Source organism: Parastagonospora nodorum (assembly GCF_000146915.1).
Source record: "Parastagonospora nodorum SN15 chromosome Unknown scaffold_31, whole genome shotgun sequence".
NCBI classification, from domain to species: Eukaryota; Fungi; Ascomycota; class Dothideomycetes; order Pleosporales; family Phaeosphaeriaceae; genus Parastagonospora; species Parastagonospora nodorum.
Genome location: NW_001884579.1, coordinates 71,195 through 94,130, shown reverse-complemented (window position 1 = coordinate 94,130; position 22,936 = coordinate 71,195). Strand labels below are relative to the sequence as shown.

Below are 22,936 nucleotides of genomic sequence, written 5' to 3'. Positions count from 1 at the left end.
CATCAATTACGCTCTTCGACTAAGGATCCAGAAAGTCAGTGTCTCCTTGGACGTGTTGAGAACCTGGGTGGACATTAGCACTCCTCGTGTCAATTGGGACCTCCCTCTTCGATTCTTCTTTCCAGTGGTGGCGATGGTTCTTCTGTGTCTAGTACCGGCGGCGTTGTGGGCTGGTTCCATAACTCCTTCAGTATCGAGAACGACGGGTAATGGCATGTTGCTTGTGCCTAGCTACGAGGATGTTTCAAAGATCATCGAATATCCAATGATGATCGGTTCAGCTGGTCCCTCGTTGCGCACACGAAGGGGTCTCTTTACGTATTCAGTAGGCCAACAGCAAAGTGGACAACTTATGGGATCAGCCGCCTCGGCATCTTCAATGGGCAAGGGGCCCCACGTTCATCGAAAGCTTGACAACACCGGGTATAGCTACAGTGGTCGTTCTTTTGGTGTCGGTGCCTCTGTCGGTCTCATGGATCAAGGAATATCTTCCAACAGCCAAGTCGCCGGCTACACGTTTCAAGAAGAAGGCTACCTCACCAATGTTACATGTACATACAACACTACCTCGAACTTCGTTCTATCTGGACCAGTAAACGAATGGATCTACGCTGCGTCTGGAAATCTGCCGGATAGTGTTGACGGCGAGGAATACTCCAACTACATTGGCCATGACGGCAAAGCCATTGTCGCGATCGGCGTGGCTTTCAGTGAACGATCGCCCCGTCGCTTCCTCTCCATCGCAGCTGGCGAAGCCTATGGTTTCTTGAACAACACTCAATGCGAGTTCGGCTTCGAACCAATGTTGTTCAACGTCACCGTAGATATCGGCAGTCTGAACATCACCGTCAAAGCAGTGGAGCCCTTGCAGGACTTCAATCCCCAGCGCAACATTACCCGGACCGCAGTACGCCAGTTTGAATTAATGTCTAATGATATGACGAACCTATACGTCTCCCTACTCGGCGAAGCATTCAACTCCAGCATCGCAGCCTACAAAATGTCTCGTGCTTCAATGTCCCGCGACCCTTTCACCGAGGAAGAAGCGACCATAGCCGGCCTCACGAATTCCATCACCGCCATGATAGACGACATATTCATCTCATACGCTTCGGCACAGCTCATGGTCGGACGACTGTTCACGCAACAACCGGCTCGAACAATGGTCTACGCTTTGCAGTTCGGCCAGCCTGGCTACATCTACGCCGTCTTCACTCTCAATCTGATCATCATCTTCGCTGTCTTAGGGGAAGCGACGCGCACGTATGGCTGGGCAGACCTGGGGCGCTTCAACTACCTGGACCCACGCGATCTTATCATCGCAGCATCGCGTGGTGGCGCAGAGATTGCGCAAGCGGCGGACGATATCATGGAGAAGCAAGATCGGAGGTCGCTGAAGCATGTTTGGCTGCTAAGTGATCCAGACGAGGGTAACGGTAGTTTGGTTGTGAATATGAAAGGTGATGAAGAAGGGCATGTGAAGATTGAGGTGGCGAGGGCGAATAGGTCGGGTGTGAGGGCGCCGCTGACGCCGAGTCAGATTGATATAGAGATGAAGAGTGAGTTTTATGCTGAGGAAGAGGAGGGGAGGTTCCCGTCGAGTAGAGACTCGGATTCGCCGCTCAAGGTGGGGATATTGGGTGTGAAGTATTGAGCTAGTAGTCGTGCATGCTCATGGTGAGAGCTGATGCGCTGACGCCACAATACGACGACTGTTTAATGAACTCATGCCTGTCAATTTTGCTAGATAGTTATGCAGCTCCTGAAGTTGGCCCTCTCACACACTATACGCAGACCAAACACATCCACGTTGCGATTGGACTGAGCTGAAAATGTGTATTGAAAGTAATAATATCTTGAGTCACTAATTTCTCCCTCGAAACTGCTCCGCGACCATATCACCCAATGTTCTTCTCTGCCTCGCCGTACCCTGCCCAGTCTCGCCAGCTAATATCCCCGTTGCAGCCCCTGCACCGCCTTCTCTCTCCCTCTCAGCATCGAGCCTAGCCCTGAGGCCTTCGAACCCCTTCTTCTTCTCCTCACCAACCATCCACCCTGGTATTCTCCAGCCAGATGCGCCAGGAAGTAGATCGCGTCTATATGCCGTGCCAACTGCCCAGCCTACTGCTGCAGCAAGGAAGGATCCCGGGAACTGGCTCAGAGCCAGCTGAAGCGGCGGAAGATATGACAGCGATTTTGACGTAAGCGTCAAGCTGCGAGACCATATGCCAGTCGCAGTCTGAGCGCTCGACGAGGGCTCGGGCGGTGCAAAGGCCGAGATCTTGTAGCGATATGTATACGGTATCGCGGCGTAGTAGTTTGCTAGGAGAGCGAAGAGGATCGAAGTCGGGCCAGCCGGGAGATAGTTTATGCGTCCGAATGTGAGCGGGCGGATAGCGAAGGTGAGGATCAGGGGAGGGAGGAGAGTTGTGTAGGGGAGTGTGGCTAGGAGGAAGGACTGAGATGGTGGTCAGCACGATCTATAGGAAGTCAAGGGATGAATCGTGGGCTTACGGCAAACTTCCTGCTACCCCATAGTCGCTCGATAACACGTAGTTGGTAGAATGTGATCACGCCGAATAGGACTTCAGTTGAGTTTGTGAAGCATGCCTGTGTATGTGTTAGCTTTCGCTTGAATGCACTTTCACATGAGACCATCAAGACACCATCGCTTCGACTTCCAGCTGAAAACTGCCAACGCGGACTCACCTGCCATGTCAAGAACCGCCAAAACTGTCCATACGTCCAAATGTGCGGCACTACGGCGATGTGGATATAGTATCTCGTGTCGGTGATGGTAGCGAAGAGGGCGCCAATGACGGTCGAGAACACCAGGAACTGGCTCACAGGGGCATTTGTGAAGCCTGAAGATATCATCGTGAAGGGGATTGAGGGTTGTAAGTATGCATCGCAGTTGCACACGATGGAAAGAGCGATGATGACGGAACAGGTGGGCAAGTTGCGGAGCTAGCTGCGGAGGTGCCACGGTTGCGATTGGCCATGTGGCGGCTTGTCACATGACCGCATTCTACACCATGGGATACGAGAACGGATTTCTCCAATACATGCTTGGAGACGCAAAGCATGTGCACTTATTTTTCAACGAGAAGTTCCAAGAGTATAGACATGCAGCATAGCTTTTCGTTCAAAATCAACAGTATTGACAAAAACTCATTACTCCAATAAGCGGACGAATCCAAAGAGAATGAAAAGACATGTACATTATTGAATAAGTCGTGTATCGTGTGAAACCAACCAAACTGAAGACCACGCTATGCCGCAACCAAAGCTTTTCTCTCTTTCTCAGTGTGCCTACCCCTTCGCATTCCACTTGTCATTATACGCATTTACCGCCACGGCAATCTGCCTGTAAAACCAATTTCTGCTACCCTCGTCTCCAACGGGGATGAAAGGTCCTTGGTTGCCTCCCTTGAGCGCAATACCCAGACCTGTCCTCTCTTTGCTAATCGTCTGCACATCCTTGAGCAAAACTTCCCATTCTGTCGTAAGCTTCTTTGCGCGCACCATCATGACGCCGTTATAGGTGAGCATGACAAGCATCTCTTTGTTTTGCAGCTCGAGGTGGGCAATGTAGTCTTCGTTGAAGTACTTGCCATTGTCCAGCGTCTTGAGCCAGAATTGGCCGAGGGCTTCGCGCTGCGAGTAGGTGCGTACAATGCCGTCGGTACCAATGAAGCGCGTCAGGCGCACGCGATCGAGACCTTCTTGATCAAAGACGGTTGTTGTGTTGCGGACACCTTCGGCCATATTGGATGCGAGATCAAAGGCACCAATCGCAGCTTTGGTGGGAACACCGAGAAGACCCTTACCGACACCCTTGACGAAACCGAGCGCGCCTTCCTTCTCAGCACCTTGAATTGGGTGTCGTGCCAAACCGCCTAGACCGCTGGCAAGACTATTGGCAAACGCGTTACCACCAGCTGTGATGCCGTAGAGCGCATGCTTGGGTCGGTTGCGGGAGCGGGTGTTGCGACGCTGGTCTTGGAACTCTTTGTCGAGCGTAGCAGCGGACAGTCCCTTGGACATGCTGCCTGTGAACTTGGCCATGCTGTCAGAAAATCCGAAAACGGACTTCTTGACAAAGCTGGATGCACCCTTTGCGATACCAATACCAAGCTCTTCTGGGCGGTCAGACTTGACGAGACCCTGGTACGGCTCGTAGAAAATGTCGGCAACACCGGAGCTGATGTTCGTGAAGAGACCAACAGGATTACCAAGGAAGTCGGCAGATCCGATAATTACGTGCACTTGTCGCAATGATTCTTGCACGTAATGGTTTTTGATATTGTTGATCAATGCCGTTGTAGAGATGCGAGCATTCTCAAGGATTAAGGAGTTATACCGAACAGGCGCGTCGTTGACATTTCCAATAGACATGGTGAGGACGTTGACAGCAAACATGAAGGGGTTCGATGTGCTCATAGTGTCTTCAGCGTTGATGCGCTCCGTTCTCACGAATGACAGATCGATCTGCATAGGCTGAAGATGGAGTAGTTCGAAGTAGACGTCCTGTCCGGACTGCTCTTGCTTGGGCTCTGGAAGGTCGAGTGAGTCGTCCCACAGCTTGCCTTCTTTTTCTTCCGACCAAGAGGCTCCAGGAATGTTGGCGAAGTCGATCACTGCGAATATGAAATCCTCGTCGATCTCAACCGTCATCTGCTGTAGGAGGAACGTGAAGTACTTGATGTACAGTACACCGTACGAGTCATCCTTGACCTTGGTAATAGTAGTCTGGAAAATGGGATGTGCCTCCATCTCCTTGCCAGTCTTGGGAACGACACTGGGATAGAAGATGATGGGGAAGATACCACCGTACAGCTGATTGTCAATCTGCACCCATTTGACCTGCAAGTTGATCATTTGGTAAATTGGAGAGTCGGAGTACTTCATCTCAATGTCACGCAGTGTGATGTAGACCAGTTCGCGAAGGTGTCTGTTCACGAGCGAGACACCGATACCCGCAAGTCGCAGTTGCGCCTTGAAGGTCACGTCTGTGTCTTGATCCTTAACTTCAAAGCCGGTAGTCGTAGAGGAAGACGCAGTACCAGACTTCTGCTTGTACAAACTCTTCGAAGGCTTGTAGTTCGAGATTTCAAGCGTCTGTGTTGGGCCGACAGCAACAACATTGAGATCAATGACCTTCATACCACCCCGTTCTTGGCCAGGTGGGATCTTGAATGGGATGAGAGGTCCGATCTCCGCAAGCTTGACGTGTCGCTCTCTACCATTGGCGCTGATCACGATCTCCTTGTTCTTCGCCGCGGGGAAGTCCCAGGCATACGGCATAATGCTTCGAGGAGGCAGGCGGTATCTTATCGGCCGGAAGCCTGAGCCACGATCATCCTCATCTTCGTCAAGGTTTGGATTCTGCTGCCAGTACAAGAATTCCTGGTCACTCGTGTTCTTGAAAGAGAATGGCCAGTGCTTTGTCTCCACGCTGATATGACAGAATATCGTCGCTTGCTCCATCAGGATGTCAACACGGACTAATTTTTGGCGCTGTCCAGCTTTAGAAAGCTTTACGTGAACATTGCCGACGTTCGAGATGTGGAATGGCGATGACCATTGGTTGTTGACACCTGGGTAACAGAGAGACAACTGTGGCGATCCACCTTGTCGCAACCAGCGTAGGGGAAGTAATTCGCCGTCCTTGAGTGTCATCCAATCGGACTGACCGGGTTCACGGAGGAGTAGCTCCTCCTTGATCTTGTTCTTGACGATGAAGCGTGGTGCGATCGATACAACCTTCGTCAAGTTGTACTTTCCTTCGCCCTCGGCGACAGACACACCAAGCTGCATCTCCGATCTAGATTTAGTGGATGGCAGCGCTACTGTGTATGTGCTTCCGATCGCATCGAAACTTTGGGGCTTGCTCCAGCTGGATTCGCCAACTTTCATCAAAGCACGATTCTTCTTGTTGTCTGTCGGGTATGAGAACATGAATGGCAATGCTTTGCCCGACTGATCGGTGTTGTTTGACAGAATGTTCTGTCCAGCTGCAGACTTGGCCTGACCCATGAACTGCTGTGGTCGAACGTCCAGCTCAAGTCCAGTACGGTTGAGCACAATGTATGGGCTGTAGATCGCGACTTTGAATGCTCCACCAGCATCAGGGAAGTTACTATTATTGTTAGTGGGTGCAGATATTACGGTTTGGGACAACTTACAAGAAATGCATATTTAGGTGCAGAATCTGGCCGTTGTCGTCCTTAACCTCCAGCACCTTCTCCCGGCGGAAGCTTTCACGGTCTGTGGAATTGATGATGCCGAATTTGCTGGGCTTAAAAGGACCATCCTGCATCTCGACACTAACAAGTAGTAGGTGAGAGAGCTCCACCACATGGACTGGGCTGATCCCACCCTTCCTCAGGAAATTGGTCCAGTCTTTCTTCGTGTTACTGTCGTAAATCCTATACTTGAAGTCGTATGGCAAGAGATTGTGGATCTCGACAGGAGCTTGAAGTCGGAGGCGCATGTAAGGATAAACGCCAGTCATCGGATCCTTTTTGTCATAAGTTGCATGCAGCTGGAAGTAGAAGGGTGGTGCCTGATCATCTTGTTCGCCCCGACAAGTGATGGTCCTCGTGGGTCGCTTGAGCAGATCCTTCCAGAAAAGACGCTCATTCGACCAAGAATAACCAAATCCTTGGTCTGGACGGATGACGATGGAATGCATATATACAGATCCTATCGGCGCAGGTCTTGCGTCGCCAGGCGCGATTTTATCGATCTTGAGAAGGTGGCCGTCTTCGGGGCTAAACATCCCTAGCTCGATTGGGATTTGTGTGTTGTTCTCCACCAGGAGAGGAGATCGGAACGTGATGCTCTTGATGTTGTCTGCCCCTAGTTTGACCTCGACCAGGATGCGATGCTGAATGCGATCCTGCTTTGGCTTGAGGTTGTACAGAAATTCGCCCTCACGATGTACAGGTATGCGAGACAAAGTGTCGAAACCACTTCCTCCAAGGCGAACACCGACCATGCCACTTGCGCCATCGGTAGACAATGTCTCTCTGGTCGACATGGGGTCCTCAAATCGCCATGGCTGCTCTTCGCCATCTTCCAGCTTTGTAGAGAAGCCTTCGACTTCTTTGCCTTCGGCCCAAACGTCGAGACTGAAACCAGTATGATTACGGATACGGTATGGTGCATCGCTACTACGTGGTTTCGATAAAATGTCCTCTTCGCCAGCAAGGAAGTCGAATGACTTCGATCCCAAGGCAATCGTAGCAGCAGTTACTGTAAGCTCCATCGATTTACGGGAGTATAAATCCACAGAGAGTCTTTCTGGGTTCTGGTCCTTGGCCATGTGGAAGCCAACACTCCAAGGCTCAATCAGTGGCTCCCAAGCGGACTTGGAGAAGTTGTATACATTGATGAGGGTATCAAGTGATGTGTCGGCGACCATGGCACCAGACCAGTCTCGCACATCGACACCAAACTTCTTGACACGCCAGTCAAGCATTGGCATTTCATGAACATCGCCAATCAGAACCACTCGTATGCCTTCAATGTTGACGTGCATCTCTTCCCTTTTGAGGATTACCGAGGATGATGGCGCTCCTGAGGAAGATTGATGTTGTCCTTGCTGGATAGATTTTTTTGTTGTTGCAATGGATTTCGCACGCGGTCTGGTTGTGGAAGCTTGACCTACACTTGATTTGGGCTTCTTTGAGGGTGTCGCTGGTTTGAGCTTTTGGGCTTCTTCTGTGGGCAGCTTCTTGTCATCGCCTGCTGACATAGCAGATGCACGGTTGACGATTTGCATAGCCAACAAGATATCGCGAAGTGAGAGGCGAAGCACCAGTGGTTCGATATCGATGTTGATGCTTATTAGCGATGATTTCGGACCCTGGTTGCGCATATCGAGAGCGGTCTGTATGCTGAAGTCGTCAAGGATGCGCAATCTGTTCGTATCGAATCGGTCCATCCGACACAAGAACATGCCGACCTTATCGACCTGTAATGTCATGGCTTGCTGCTTCGACACAAGGACTTGCTTTGTACCTAGTACGATGGCTTCGGAGCTGGCCAATGCTGGATTTGCAATGAGAACGACCTGTGCATCCACAAGGTTGACTCTGAATGAAATGTTCATCCCATTTTCGGTAGGCTCTTCCGGAGTCTTTGGCTTCTCCAATGTCCGAGAGCCGTCTGGAGACATGATCTCATCATCACTGTCTATCTCGTCCTGCTCAGCTTCCTCCTCGATAGCCAGGGGCTGATCAGTCGCAAGACCAGCGTTCACGAAGGCTTGTAACGCGAACAAGTAATCCAAAGCCAGGATAATCCTCGGGCTATCAATTGTGAGAAGCGCTATCAAATTGCGCTCTTGTCCACCAGAGATGGAGACACTAGCCATGAATTGCTGTTTTACGTCGTTGTTGATGAGCGACATGATCTTCCTGAATTTATTCGTTCCCTGTGTGCGGCTGTCTCGTATAGTGAACGATTGAACGACAAGTTCCGCTTCCATTGAGCCATCGCTGATCATGCGTACTTTGACGTTGGTGTCGTTGAGAGAGAACTTGGATAAGCTTGCTGCCTCGAGATCGCCAATAGGCTCTCCATCACTCGACTTCAGCAGCTCTAAAGCGATGGAGCCTACCTTGAAAACGAAGTCAAGCTTTGTCCACTTGTCGTCGTCTGTCTTCAATTCAGGACCTTGCGATGAAGCGACAGGCTTGGACGGTTCTGTATCGGGCGTTTCCTTATCCGTCAGTTGACGCGCAGGCTTTGTTGTCGATGCAGGCAATTCGGATTGCACGTCCTCCTCAATCTCCTTATCTGACTGGGTGGCGAAAGCTTGTGGTATAGTTCGCGACAGCTCTAGTGCAAACTTCATCTGCTCAGGTGTAAGTCGCAAATTAATGTTGGACATTGAGCCTTCAATCTCAAGATCAGGCCTTTCAAAACCAGGCTTGTGGTCTACCATGGTAAGGTTGAAGTCAACATCGACTTTGTCGATGAGCTCTAGCTCTTCTGAGCGATCCTCGTTGTAGTGAAGATTAGATGTCAGCTTAATATTCCTGATACCGGCAGAGATCTTGTTGGCGACGTCTGCATTCTCGCTGTCGTCTAGCGGGACGAACGTGTTCTTCGCGTAAATCTCGCCCAGATTCGCTGTCAGCGTATCGCGATCTGGCTTGTCCGAGATGACCATTCTTGGGAACACCACGATTGGTGTGCTGATTGTAATGTCATAGTGGAACTTAGATGCCCGCTGTTGTATTTGTGTGGCTTGATTGGCTGCTGCCTGTCGTGCTGCATTGAAAATGGCCTGCATTTTGCCAAATTTGACAGCAAACTCCATGATCTTCCGAAAGGGCTCAGTGAGGAAGTTGATCTTGATGGAACCCGTCTTCAGCGCCACAGACATGTCGTAGCCAGGGTAGCTTTCCAGATCTGGATCAAAGGTCTCGTAGCTGAAGTCTGCCAAGTTCTTTCCCTCGATTGTGACCAACTGACGAAGCGAAGACTCCTCAGACACTCCTTGATTTACATCATCGATGAGGGAGAGATTTCCGAGGCGGCCACCAATGCGCATCGCCTTACCATTGAGGAAGATGGCAACATCACCGGAGCTCAAACTCAGTGTGGCAAGTCGTATGCCATCGTTGTTGAGTACAACCGCAATGCGTTTGAGTTCGGCGCGGATCCTGATCTTGTCTGGTTCGGTCTGCGGTTGTGGGGCAGCCTGCTGCTGCTCGTCCGGCTTCTCGGCGATTTGTGCTTGTTGGTTCTCTGACTCTCCTGGGTTCGTGAAGGTTATGAGAACGAAGTCCAGCAATGTCAACAATGTCCGCCTTGTTACAATTAGGTTGATCGTCGAGACCGCGACGTCTAAGTTGGTCGCGATACCCTCAAACTTGGTCTGGAATTCAGGTGACTCCTTGTTGACTTTGACAAACTTCAGGGTGAACAGATCCTTCTGTTCATCTGCAGAGACATCTTCTGATGATATGATGTTCCGGAACTCTGGAATAGGGTTGTCCTCCACATGATCTTCAACAGCAAGACTACGGAGGCTGACATCCGCGCCCATCTCAAATGGCTCCTGGTAGAAATCCAGATCGAAATGCTCAGCGATGAGTTCCACCAAAAGCCTATCTGCCTTTCTGCCCTCTGGATCAGTCCGGTACAGAGATCCCTGGAGCTTGTCTACAGTGAATTTGAACTCGAAGTTTCGTTGATGCACATGAGCTTCCTTGACCTTATCCTTCTCTTCTGATGCGTCTTCAAATTTCTCATTACCATCACCATCGTGATCACCCTCTTCTTCCATGACGAGTTCGTGCTCTTGAGCTGCAAATTGGAATGACTTGGAACGTGACCTGCCAAGTGGATCTTTATCAGCAGGCTTGGCTTGGCTTGTCGGCTTCAAATTGGATGGGCCCTTCGCGCCCTCCACAACCTGCTTAGCCGGGGCATCATCATCGAATTTCGGTATCGCGACGTCTATAAGTTTCATTAAGTTCTTGTACTTCGCATCTGATATGGACGCATGGAGAATTGGCAGATTTCCCGAGACGCGGAATTTGGTCAGATCAGACGCTTTTGGCACGATACAGATCTCGATTTTGAAGTCCATGTTGATTCTGTCGACGATGTGGAAGTTTCGCGAGGACGACTTCTCCTCCAGTTGGGCACGAGTCTCCTCGATTGACGGTCCTATGAGCACCTGGGTCGAATGTAATTTGAGGTTGAACTTGTCATACATCAGATTCTCGAGATTTCGGAAGTCTTCATCGGTGTACTGCTGCTTTTGCTTCGCCTGTATGTCGCGTAATGTGTCCTTGTCAACTAGCTCGCTAGTCACGCTTGCATGACCAGCATCAAGAATGAGGCAGTTGCTCGATTTCCGGGTGACTGAGTCAGGGATGATGATGAGGGGAGCCTGCAAATCGAGCTGTGCATTGATAGTTTTGTGTTCTGTCAAGGCAAATTCGAGTCCTGCACGAGTCTGCTGGCGGATTCCTTCGACAGTAGCCCCCGCAGTTTCCATGAGCGCTCCGATTGACTCCATGTGACGTTCCGGAGGTTTGAAGAATTTCGCCACCTCGACAACGAAACGCGGGTTGTAAACAAACTCCATGCCTTTTAGCTTCATGGTCAGGGCAGTGTCAGCACTGTTGTCTAGGGGGTTCTTTTCAAAAGAGAGCTGGAAGAACGGATCTTCTTTCTCCTCGTCCTCGTCTTCGTTTGCATCATCCTTGGAAGTTTCATCGTCGTCAAGCTCTTCGATACGTTTGTCATCTGGAACTGGCGGGGCATCCTTAATGGTGATGATCTGAGGAAAGAGGCTGCCGTCGGTGGTACCATCATAAAGGCGCATGCCCTCGAGAGCAACTTTGACGAACATGGAATCTGTGCGCTGCAAGAATTGTGTGCTGAATGAGTCAAAGAGCAAGCGTAGAACCTCTTTAGATGCCCCATGCGGATCGCGCTTCAATGTGAAACTTCCAGTTCTGAGGCTCATGTTTACCTCCATTTTGACATATTCTCGAGGCATATCCACAGCCTCTGTGATGGCTTGTTTCTCATCCCACGCAATGGCATCGTAGAGCTCTTTACGTTGCTGCTCAGACATTTGGGTTTCTTCGTCATGATGCTCTTCCTGCTTCGTGCCCCAAACCCAGGAACTCCATGTCTGTTTCGGTGGCGGCTTCTTGACACCAACATTCTCTTTGCGCAGCTGGTTTCGCGCCAAAGAGCGCCAGAAACGAAGATCTTCATATGTAAGCTTTCGCTCGAGTGTGTCCAGGTCCTTAGCTTCATCAGCTGTGAGTGTCTCCTCGCGCTTCTTTTTCTTGAAGAGCTCGATGTACCGTAACCGATCGTCTCGTCGTTCTTTGAAGTAGGCCCAGCTCCATTTGCGATTCCTGTCGTGGATCTTATCAAGAACCGCCTGTCCGGCAAACTTGAGCCATCCGGCTGGGTCTTCCTTGGGTGATGACTTGGGCTGAAATTTCTTGTACTCCTGATGTCGAATGAAGTAGTGGAAAAGGTCAACGAGCATGAGAGCGTCCCGGTATTGGTCCTCGTCGATGATGAAACCAAGCTCATCGAAGAGCAGGCGCGCCTTCATCTTTGGCCGGTCAATCTTCCCAGTCTTGTCCATCTCCAGGCCGGCACGACCACTGATAGGTTTCAAAATGAACTGATGGTCGCCCAGATCCGGGTTGTCGCCTCTTGCAATCATGCCTTTGACCTTCTCGATGAACTCGGCATTGTCGATGTGCTGTTCATCTTTGGTGTCACTGCCTTTGCCGGTGCCTATAAGTTTCGAGTCCGTGTCCCAGTAAACTGCCAAAGACCCGAGGGTCGCTAGCTTGTGTGTCGAAGAGGCGTTGCCCTGGATAAAGGTCGGCTTCCAGTTCTCGTCTGTACTGACGGCGCTGAAGTCTGCGAGGGTGACTCCGAGGTGCGAAAGGGTGCCCAGGATCCGCTATTGAGTCTTCGTATCTGATGTGGATGTTCTTGACGGTGATCTGGACATTGTCCACGATGGCGGTGACCAAGCTTGCCGTGAAGCTCTGGTTCTTCTGCTGTTCTTCAGGGCTCATTCCCTCGGTATTGCGCTCCTTCAGCAATTCTGCGCTGTCCAGCTTCTCCATTTTGACAGCATGTGCCCGACGCTCTTCCTCGTCGGCGTCGTAAGTGGAGTCCTCCTTCGGTGCTGCAAGCAGAAAGACATCCTCGATGTTGACCTTGAGCGGCTTCCCTCGCAGATTCGACCACGGTATCGAGAGTGTGAGAGAGCCCAGATGTCCTGCGACTACGTTCAGTGGCAGATGCAGCTGGTCGAGGGCCTCGCGGCGCAATTCGAGGTCCCGTAGCTTGACGTCACCAGACCAGATGCCGACATTGAGTTGCTTGGGATCGAAGTTCTGGACATACATGCCCAAGAACCGATTAAGCAGGTTCGACACTAGTCCCTCGAGCATGGTGGCGGCAGGTGACCGTCACGCGGGCCGCAGCGTCGAGAAAGAAGGTTGTGTGTCCGGCGGGGTTATGGGGTGGTTCGTTACGTGGCAAGGATTGGTGAAGTCATAAGGGACAGTCGCGAGGGCGCAGGAACAGTGCGCTTCGGGGGTATCGGGTATCGTGGTCTGTAAACAGCAGGCGGGGTGTAAATATGTAAATACAGGACTGTGGCCGGGTCCTGAGAATAGTGACGTGCGTCGAGTATTACCGAGGACCTGTGTGCGAAGGTCGCAAGGGGAATAGATAGAGAAGGGAAGAAAAGTCAAAACGGGCAGTTGTACAAGACACGTCTAGCTCTTGACTCAGCGCGCGCTCAAGCAGCAGATGTGGGGATGCAGCGATCACCGCAAGGCAGACGCAAGTGCGACCAAGAGACGTGCATGACGTAGAGTTGGGCGATTTGGCTGGCACGCTATGATTTGACAGGCCCTCAGGCGGGCCGTCTCAACGGTGATTCGCTGCAAGCTTGCAGCTTCATCCCGCGGTTGATCGCGTTGCACTTTTTGGTACGCTAGCTCCAGACACATCGACATTCGATACCGTGAAGGCATTTGCAATCTCACTACATCTGCTCTTCCAACTCTACCTCGGCACCTGTCCAGACACACACAGTGTGCGACCCTCCCTTACCTGACGTACTAGCATCGCACAATCACCGGCGCTCCAAACGTACGCCCTGCGCAAAACCACACACATACCACCACAATGACCTGGTGGCCCTTCTCAAGTGGCAGCGTGGACGCCAAAGCACAGCCTCAATCACAACCGCAAACATTATCGCAATCAGCACCACAACTCCAGCCTCACGAGGCTCTGTCAGGCTCAGTGCCACACTCAATACCTCCTTCCAGCTCGGCATCGAGCCCACCTACACACCCCGACACCGCACCCCACGACCACGACCCCGACTTCTATGCCGCCCACCCCCATCTCGCCCCTCCCTCCTTCTCCACAACCACAAACTCCAGCACTCAGACCCCCTCCCCCTCCCCCTTCCCCTCCAACGAAAACGACGAACTCGACCCCCACCTCCCGCGCACAATGTCCTGCCGCGCCGCCTTCGACTCAGCCTTCTACTGCTCCTCACTCGGCGGCCATTTCAACGACATATACCGCTACGGCCAGCTGCGCTCGTGTAGCGACCACTGGAACGACTTCTGGTTCTGCATGCGTGTTAAGAATAGCTATAGTGGGCGCGACGTCAAGGAGCGCATGGTGCAGGAGAGGTATAGGGAGAAGGAAGACAAGCTGAGGAAGGGTCCGAGTAGTGAGGATGTGTGGAGGTTAAGGGGGGAGGATGAGAGGGTAGTTGGCGCGTTTGGCATGGGGAAGAGGGAGTCGTGATGGATTGGTGGTGATGGGGCTGTTAGATAGCGTAAGATGCCAGTACATATATCATACAATTCATCAACACATGTGCATGGCATTCGATTGCGCGTGAGATATTTTCATTTACTACATAATCACTCTTAATTAGTAGGGCCTGGATATCCTCAAAGGCCATGCCAGCATTAGGTGACAGCGCATGAGTCTTCTGCTATCCCGCCCGGCATGGGTGATGAACCTGTATACCCTCAAGGCCATTTGATGACACAGGATTGGGCTAATGCTGCTATCAAGATAGACAGGTTCAACTTATCTCATTTCCACAAACCGTGGACATTGACCGACATAGATCACACTACCGAGAGTATTCTCAATGTTCACAACATCACACAAATTACGAAGCATAGGAGCGAGTATTCTTGAATTAATTGTTCAATTCTCTCTATCTAGGAGGAAGATCCGATGACACGGTGTCATAACACCGCAAACTTTTCACCCTCCGAATCATGTTGATCGTAAATCATCCGATGCATTCAAAGAAACCGTGAAAAAGGCTTGAATAGCCGAGAACTCCGAGGAACTACCGCCCGAGACAAAAGTCTATGCTGGAATATGAAGATGAAGGAAAGCAAGCCGGGAGCGATACGCTTAGTCAACCTCCTCGACGGTAGGACCGTCATCGGAGTGACCACCGGGAGCGGCGCCACCAGGCATGCCGCCACCGGGCATACCGCCGGGCATGCCACCCTCACCACCAGCTCCGTAGAACTTCATCATGATGGGGTTGGCGACACCCTCGAGCTCCTTCTGCTGGGACTCGTACTCGTCCTTGGTGGCGGTCTGGTTGTCGTCCAACCACGCGACGGTCTTATCAATCTCAGCCTTGAGCTTCTCCTTGTCGCCGGCGTCAAGCTTCTCGTCGACCTTGGAGTCGCTGAGAGTGTTGCGGAGCGAGTAGGCGTATGACTCGAGAGCGTTCTTAGCAGAGATACGGGAAGCCTCAGCCTCGTCTTCAGCCCTGGAGTGATTGTTAGCATAATGTTTTCAGAGTAGGAGAGTGTGGAACTTACTTGTACTTCTCGGCCTCAGCCAACATGCGCTCGATCTCCTCCTTGGAGAGACGGCCCTTGTCGTTGGTGATGACAATCTTGTTGGTCTTTCCGGTGCCCTTCTCGAGAGCAGAGACGTTGATGATACCGTTGGCGTCGACATCGAAGGTGACCTCGATCTGAGGAACACCACGAGGCGCAGGTGGGATGCCGGTAAGCTCGAACTTTCCGAGCAGGTTGTTGTCCTTCGTGCGCGCGCGCTCGCCCTCGTAGACCTGGATAAGCACACCAGGCTGGTTGTCGCTGAAGGTGGAGAAGACCTCGGACTTCTTGGTGGGGATAGTGGTGTTGCGCTTGATGAGAGCAGTCATGACACCACCAGCGGTCTCGATACCGATGGAAAGCGGCGCGACGTCGAGAAGCAGGATCTCGGAGGTCGACTTGGAGGAGGTGTCATCAGACAAGATGGCGGCCTTGGACGGCGGCACCGTAGGCAACAGGCCTCGTCGGGTTTGATGGAACTTGTTAGGCTTCCTTGCCGTTGAAGAAGTCGGAGACCATCTTCTGCACCTTGGGGATACGGGTAGATCCACCGACCAAGACGATCTCGTGGACGGAAGACTTGTCGATTTTAGCGTCGCGGAGGACACGCTCAACAGGCTCCATGGTGGAGCGGAAGAGGTCCTGGCACAGCTCCTCGAAGCGGGCACGGGTGATGGAGGTGTAGAAGTCGATACCCTCGAACAGGGAGTCGATCTCGATGGAGGTCTGCGCGGAGGAGGACAGGGTGCGCTTGGCCCGCTCGCAAGCAGTTCGGAGACGGCGGAGAGCACGAGCGTTGGAGGTCAAATCCTGGTAAGCAGTCAGTGGTGTGAACATATACAGGGTGCGTAATCATGCAGTGAATGGTGAGGAGCCAGAATGCTGTGAAGGTGTCCAGGGTGCAGGATCATGCAGTGAATGATGAGGAGCCAGAATGCTGTGAAGGTGTCCAGGGTGCAGGATGGAGTGATGAATGGTGAGGAGCCAGAATGCTGTGAAGGTGTCCAGGGTGCAGGATGGAGTGATGAAGTGAAGGCAGGATAGTAGTGTGAGGATATCCAGGACACTCATACAGCTGCTTCCCGGATGCTTCGCCAGATGAGACTTGGTGGTGATGTGCTTGTTGTAGTTGGACTCGAATTTGAAATCGGTGCCACAACATTTCCATGCATCAGCACCCTTCTCAACCCATTCGCCGATGTCGAGGAGTTGCATTATGGCGCACCAAGGTTGCCATATCTCTGCATGAGACATTGCAGGTCTTGCATTCATACAGTTTGTTGCGAACTGATGCTTGCTGGACGAGCCTTGAGTACCAGGCCTCTGCTTGATGTTGTTGGCCTTCTGAGTCTTCTTGTACTGTTCCGTAGGATTCTTGCGGAGCTCTCGAGCATATTCGAGCTGGTAGATTCGATTTCGCTCTCTTGTCTCAGCAGCCATCTGCTTGAGCTCATCCTTGCTGAGGTGGAAATTGCCATAAACTGGTTCGCCAATGGGATTATGTGTGCAGGCGCCGTCATAGGGTAGCTCTTCTCTGGTCCAAGAGGTGCGGAAGGTATACCCATACTCGTGATCCAGGCGGCGAAAAGTCCAGAAGAGCGCAGCCAAGGCAGACTCGAGTGCGACAACAACAAGCCTGTAGACAGGGACGTCCTCTGGGGAAGGGATTGGACAGGTAGCAAGCAAAATTGTATGGGTGATGTCCCAGCCATTCCGCATGGCGTCCTGAACCCACGTAGCTGGACATTTGCCACTGTGATGCTCCTCAATTCGAGCTCGAAGACCTCTTGATGCAGCTGTCCCAGATCCGATGTATGTAATGGCGCGACTCCCTTCTTTCTCGAGGAGGAGAAGGTAGACACCCCAGACGTTGAGCGGTGCATCGGAGTGATGGTCACGAAGCCACTGGAGAGTTGGTGGACCAGCGAGGTTGAGCAGCGTCCAAAGTCCAGGGCAGAAAGACAGAGACAGGCCAGTGAAGAGATCAAGAAGCAGAGCCTTGGAATCGAGAACATGTCGGAAGAGAGGGTTGCCAAAGTGAAGTGTGTGAATATTGGCCCAGATGATCAGAAGAAGACAGGACTGCAGATCAGAGGCGCCGAACAGCATGTCTTGATCTCTCAGGATGCAGCGGCAGCAGAAGCGAATGTTGGTGGATGTTGGTGGATGTTTGAGGCTGGGAGCAGTGAAGTGGCAGCAGAGGGTGTGGATGTCAGCCGATGTTGGCAGGGAAGGGTCTGATCGAGGTGTTGACCCTTCCCTCCCAACATTGTGAGGGTAGCCAGGATGGCTCATGGCGTGGCAGGTATGCGACACCCCAGGCAGGTGTGAAGGTAACCAGGAAGGTGCATCAAGTCGAAGGTTTGACGCACCTGAAGGCACCTGCCTGGGGTGTGAAGGCATCCAGGATGCCGCATCGCGATTGCGATGCGATGGGGTCCAAAGGGGTCCGAAGGGGTCCAGGATGGTGCAACACCAAATGAAATGAAAAGGAAAATCAGGTGAAGGTAGACAGGAGGGGGGTACTTACGCGCTTGTGTTTCCTCTTGAATTCATTGGTGAAGTGGTTTACGAGACGGTTGTCGAAGTCCTCACCACCCAAGTGAGTGTCACCGGCAGTGGACTTGACCTCGAAGATGCCCTCCTCGATGGTCAGGAGGGAGACATCAAAGGTACCACCACCCAAGTCGAAGATGAGAACGTTACGCTCGCCCTGGGTCTTCTTGTCAAGACCGTAGGCAATGGCAGCGGCGGTGGGCTCGTTGATGATACGGAGGACGTTGAGACCGGCGATGAGACCGGCGTCCTTGGTAGCCTGACGCTGGGAGTCGTTGAAGTAGGCAGGGACAGTGACGACGGCGTTGTTGACGGTGCCACCGAGGTAGGACTCTGCGGTTTCCCTCATCTTGGTGAGGACCATGGATGAGATCTCCTCAGGTGTGAAAGTCTTCTCCTCGCCCTTGAACTCGATCTGGATGACAGGCTTGCCACCTTTGTCGATGACCTTGAAAGGGAAGTGCTTCATGTCGGCCTGAACCTCAGCATCGGCAAACTTGCGGCCGATGAGGCGCTTTGCGTCGAATACTGTGTTGGAGGGGTTCATGGCGACCTGGTTCTTCGCAGAGTCTCCAATGAGACGCTCGGTGTCGGTGAAAGCAACGAACGAGGGTGTTGTGCGGTTACCCTGGTCATTGGCGATAATCTCAATGCGGTCGTCTCTGAAGATACCGACGCAAGAGTACGTGGTACCCAGGTCGATACCGATCGCGGGGCCTGAGCTAGACATGATGGTGTTGTGTGTATGTGCGGTGGGGTATCAAAGAAGCAAGGGAAATCGTAGTAGTTGCTCACAAGTCGTGTGACTTAGTGTAGGTGAGGCTTTGCAGTTGAGTTGCTTGTGTGTGTAGTGGGAAACAAGTGCAGAGGCGGGCGTTGAGCTTTTATTCTGGTGGACGAGGTTGTTGTTCGACAAGTTTCTAAGCGTTTCTACGCGGCGCTTTGGCCCACCAGAAACTTCTACAGCCTCCTCGCAGCTGCGCGGACCCACTACGGGTAGCTGCCTGATGGGCTGCTGTGGGCAAATAACGCCTGATGCTGCCCACTCGCACCGATTGCCTGCAAATTTCCCAGCTGTGCCGTCCATCGCACTCGAATTGACTCTTCCTCACAATTCTTCGCCGCTGTTCCAGGGCCTATGACGGAAGTCGACCCCACCATGACCGCAAACGGCTCGCTAAGCGAGAGGCCAGCCCCGCCATCCATGGCTGTCATGGCCCTCAGCACGAGCCAGCGCCTTCATGCGCCTTCGAGATGTATCGACAACCTCTACGAAACATCAAATTATGCCGGTTCCTGGGTATCCTCGACCGCTCACCATGTGTACCATGTGACATTCGACACGCCATAGCTTTGCGTATACCTTCAGGTCGCACCAGCCAACAAAGCTAAACAGGGCCCGCCCGCCTTCTGCGTCAATGGGCTGGTCCATCTCACAAGAAGCAAACCCGCAGTGGCAGCCTACCGGGTCCATGTTTGTGCCGGGACACCTGCGCCTCTCACGTCTCGACAAGGTGTGAAGGGCGCACTTCTGCGGTGTTTGCTGTAGACTCAATTGCTGGGTCAGCCACAAACGATGGGTGCTTCCAATCATCAAGTCTATGAACGTTCGAGCAGCCTGAACGTCTCTGACCTATTTGGTTTTGGCTTTGTGAGAACGACGTAAGCTACTGAAGACATCCAGGCTCCTGTAGCTTACAGTACAGTTTCCAAGATTCCATGTGGTGCGTGGCAGTCAGCGCGTGAAATGTTGCCCTTATGGGCCAGAGTTGTTCTAATCTTGCGCTCAGGAACGAATTTACACCCATCTCAACCACCGCTCTTGAATCTCCAACATACCAAATCGATTCCCCGACCATCTTTCGTATACCTCCAAGCTATGGGATCGCTGAGGCCTTGCATCACTTACAATTGCATGGTATGAAACAGCTTGTACTCCACAGCCGCACCGCCAATTGATGGGGACAATATGACAGAAATATGCCCAAGTTCAGCTTGCTCAAATGGTAGCCTGAAGGTATACGCAGTACAAGTCGGTATTGATAGCGGTTCTCGTGTACAATTCACCGATTCTCGAAACCGTTGCTGTCGATTTTGATGGAACACGACTAGATCGCAACTGTAGCAGCTCATTTGATGACTTGGAGTTTTTCAAAGAGCCTTGTCGCCGCAATCGAAGCCTGACGGTGATGTGTATAACTGCAGGCTACTCGATCTTCGAGCTATCAGAGCCCTGTTCACTTTCCGTCGTAATCGATAAATGGCAGTACTTGAATGATCGGACTTGTCGGACAACAAGGATTTAGATTTTGATTTAAACTCTGAAACACGTGCATCGAGCCAAGCGTTCGGTGACATGGGGACAGAGCGCTGAACTACTTCAGGCACATCTGTAGTCGTCGCGCCAGCTAGAATGACCCAGGAGAATATCCGAATGTAAAGTACGAGTTTCTTTGCAATCGCAGGTCCGTGACTTCTTTCATCTGGATTTTTTTCATTTCATCACGCAAAATTGCTGTTTTGTGGATAACGTACGTCTTTCGTTCACAATCTAGTGGAGTTCTGCGGAGTACTTGGCCGAGATACTGCCGATCACTTCGTGACGTCACGTTGGCGTGCAACTGGAGCTGGAGCTTGTTGTCGCGCGGGGAGACTTGATTGAGCTGCGAACTGTAAATCTAAAGTGTTCTTCCTCATCTTCTCTTGTGCTCTCCTCTTTTATCTTGCCTGACTTCCGTGCATGCTCTATACCTTTCTTCCTCTGTGTAGATAATACGAATAACTTCACAATGTTCCGGAACGGAGCTTCGCGCCTTGTGTCGCGATCCATTGGGGCGCCGGCTACGCGTGTAGCTACCGGCTTTCGCTGCACAGCTTCCACATTGCAATGGACAACTCAATTTGGATCACTTGCATCCAAGCGGCCAGGAATCCAGCGACAGGCTGCGCTGAAGCCCGTTCAAGGGGCTGCCATGCGCCGCAGCATAACAGATGCGCAGAAACAAGCCGAGAGCCGCTATGCAAAAGAAGAGATTAAGCCAACACCCGAGACCGTTTCCGCAACATCTTCTACACATGCTATGTTCAGTGAAGTCGGTGTGGAGAACCCAACCCCCAAGGATGCTGACATGATGGCGGGCATGAAGCACGACGTGGTATGTATTGACCCACGCATCCCGTAAATTAATTCCCATCTCACACATGGCAGAACATGGTCAAGGAAACTTTCAGTCTGAAGAATGTACCCAGAGAAGCCTACTACATGGGTCTTGCGGGTACCATCCCGTACCTGGCAACTTCCATGGCGACCGTCTTGTGTGCATGGGAGATCAATCACTCCAACGCCGGTTATGGTTACATACTGGACGAAAAAAACGCTACACAGCTGCTCCATCTTATCGAGCCATTGCAAATTGGATACGGCGCATCAATTCTATCCTTTCTTGGTGCCATTCACTGGGGCCTTGAATGGGCTGGGTATGTGAACATGTCCGCTTTCGTACCGATTTGAGCTAACCCTCTCAGATACGGTGGTTACCAGAGCTACAAGCGATATGCGATAGGAGTCATCGCGCCCGCCGTCGCCTGGAGCACTATCATAATGCCTATCGAGGCCGCCCTCATCACACAATTCATGGGCTTTGTCGCCTTGTACTATGTCGACGTTCGCGCAACTAAGATGGGATGGACCCCCGACTGGTACAGGACATATCGGTTTATTCTTACTGCCATCGTCGGCGCGTCCATTGTTCTGACCCTGATTGGACGTGGGGAACTACCAGATCACATCCCCGGCCCAGTGGAGAGGCGCGAGGTTTTGAACTCTGGAACAGATGCCGTGTCGAAGCTTTCGCACGATGAGGAGGCACGCGCAAAGAAGGAGCAGAAGAAGAAGGCTGCTGCTAGCGACGACCGTGCTGGCGAGAAGAAGGAGGACAAGAAAACATAAAGCAAGGTTCGGTGCTTGTGCTGCTGGGCTTAAGGGAATTGTATCATAGCATTGGCGTCACGGGTTGCACTTTTTGGGGGGTACTTGTGTCGACATACCAAACCTTTGTAATGTAAATTTATTCTGTCATCCACCGCTGAACAAAGTTCAATGAGCACGCCGGTGATTGAAGACATGTTCCAGACTCTCCTATCTACCTCCAACGGTCGGCATCTGTGCCAAAGTAATGATGAATTAATCTCTAGGTACGAAGGATCGTCATGGCCTGACATCTGCGTGAGATATATTTCATTTTACAGACTGACCAGGAGTAAAAAGGACAGAGAATACTGGGAAGAAGGCGACAGGTATCTGAGAGTTGAACAGCTAGCTACGAGAGGTCATCATAAGGTTAAGTGTATGAGATGTTGGCATGAGGAGGGTTTCCCCACTAATTTATAGCGACGAGTGGATGGCGATGGTCCCGAAGACGACACAATTGATACGGTCGCTAAAAAGCACATGGGGCCGCAGCTACTCGGATGCGTAGCTTATTTGCAGGCAGTCATTCGGGTGTCAGAAGTCATGAAGTTCTGCGGTATCAATGTTGAATGTTTGATCTGAGTACTTGTATGTTGACAGTTTACTTGAATAGCGGGAGAGGTTTTTGCTTTCATTATCTCAGTGAGAATCTAGCAGGATGTTTGTACAAATTGGTAATCGGGGTCAGCTGCATGGTGTGTTGGAAGAGAATGACGCGCTCGAGTATGGGTTTTGTAATAATCGAGTCGTAGCTTCCAGCATTACAATTACCACAAAAGTGATTACTCGTTTTATACTCAGACCGCCTAGAATTGTCGTAGGCTTCGGTGATCTCGTATCATGATTGAGCAAGCAACGCGTGCCCTTTGCCGTACTTGTATAGCAACCAAGTCCATGGCATAAAGCAAGCCGAACATCGCCCCAAATTCTACTTCTTCTTCTTCTTCAAGCTCACTCGTTTCTGATCTCTCTTCCAAACAGCATG

General features: G+C 51.7%; 7 protein-coding genes across 7 annotated transcripts; 4 read left to right on the top strand and 3 right to left on the bottom strand.

The window, feature by feature from the left end:
* Positions 1-379: 379 nt before the first annotated feature.
* On the top strand, positions 380-1,654 carry SNOG_14326 (hypothetical protein; the record flags this gene model as incomplete). Its single annotated transcript, XM_001804466.1, has 1 exon — positions 380-1,654. One exon carries the CDS (start codon positions 380-382, stop codon positions 1,652-1,654), a length of 1,275 nt encoding a protein of 424 aa, XP_001804518.1.
* Positions 1,655-1,864: 210 nt separating this feature from the next.
* Positions 1,865-2,877, bottom strand: SNOG_14325 (hypothetical protein; the record flags this gene model as incomplete). Its single annotated transcript, XM_001804465.1, has 3 exons — positions 1,865-2,458; positions 2,515-2,610; positions 2,710-2,877. The coding sequence occupies 3 exons, from the start codon at positions 2,875-2,877 to the stop codon at positions 1,865-1,867; spliced, it is 858 nt and encodes a 285-aa protein (XP_001804517.1).
* Positions 2,878-3,312: 435 nt separating this feature from the next.
* SNOG_14324 (hypothetical protein) lies at positions 3,313-12,968 on the bottom strand (the record flags this gene model as incomplete). The annotated part of the gene is made up of 4 exons (XM_001804464.1): positions 3,313-6,142; positions 6,189-7,609; positions 7,676-12,469; positions 12,507-12,968. The coding sequence occupies 4 exons, from the start codon at positions 12,966-12,968 to the stop codon at positions 3,313-3,315; spliced, it is 9,507 nt and encodes a 3,168-aa protein (XP_001804516.1).
* A 745-nt stretch (positions 12,969-13,713) lies between these two features.
* On the top strand, positions 13,714-14,352 carry SNOG_14323 (hypothetical protein; the record flags this gene model as incomplete). Its single annotated transcript, XM_001804463.1, has 1 exon — positions 13,714-14,352. One exon carries the CDS (start codon positions 13,714-13,716, stop codon positions 14,350-14,352), a length of 639 nt encoding a protein of 212 aa, XP_001804515.1.
* A 398-nt stretch (positions 14,353-14,750) lies between these two features.
* On the bottom strand, positions 14,751-18,811 carry SNOG_14322 (hypothetical protein). Its single transcript, XM_001804462.1, has 6 exons — positions 17,956-18,811; positions 17,798-17,811; positions 16,499-17,601; positions 15,923-16,252; positions 15,405-15,885; positions 14,751-15,352 (listed from the first exon to the last, which is right to left on the bottom strand). Exons 1-6 carry the CDS (start codon positions 18,709-18,711, stop codon positions 14,983-14,985), a joined length of 3,054 nt encoding a protein of 1,017 aa, XP_001804514.1. The 5' UTR covers positions 18,712-18,811; the 3' UTR covers positions 14,751-14,982.
* Positions 18,812-19,140: 329 nt separating this feature from the next.
* Positions 19,141-19,501, top strand: SNOG_14319 (hypothetical protein; the record flags this gene model as incomplete). The annotated part of the gene is made up of 2 exons (XM_001804461.1): positions 19,141-19,304; positions 19,333-19,501. 2 exons carry the CDS (start codon positions 19,141-19,143, stop codon positions 19,499-19,501), a joined length of 333 nt encoding a protein of 110 aa, XP_001804513.1.
* Positions 19,502-20,770: 1,269 nt separating this feature from the next.
* On the top strand, positions 20,771-21,930 carry SNOG_14318 (hypothetical protein; the record flags this gene model as incomplete). Its single annotated transcript, XM_001804460.1, has 3 exons — positions 20,771-21,136; positions 21,190-21,458; positions 21,507-21,930. The coding sequence occupies 3 exons, from the start codon at positions 20,771-20,773 to the stop codon at positions 21,928-21,930; spliced, it is 1,059 nt and encodes a 352-aa protein (XP_001804512.1).
* Positions 21,931-22,936: the final 1,006 nt, after the last annotated feature.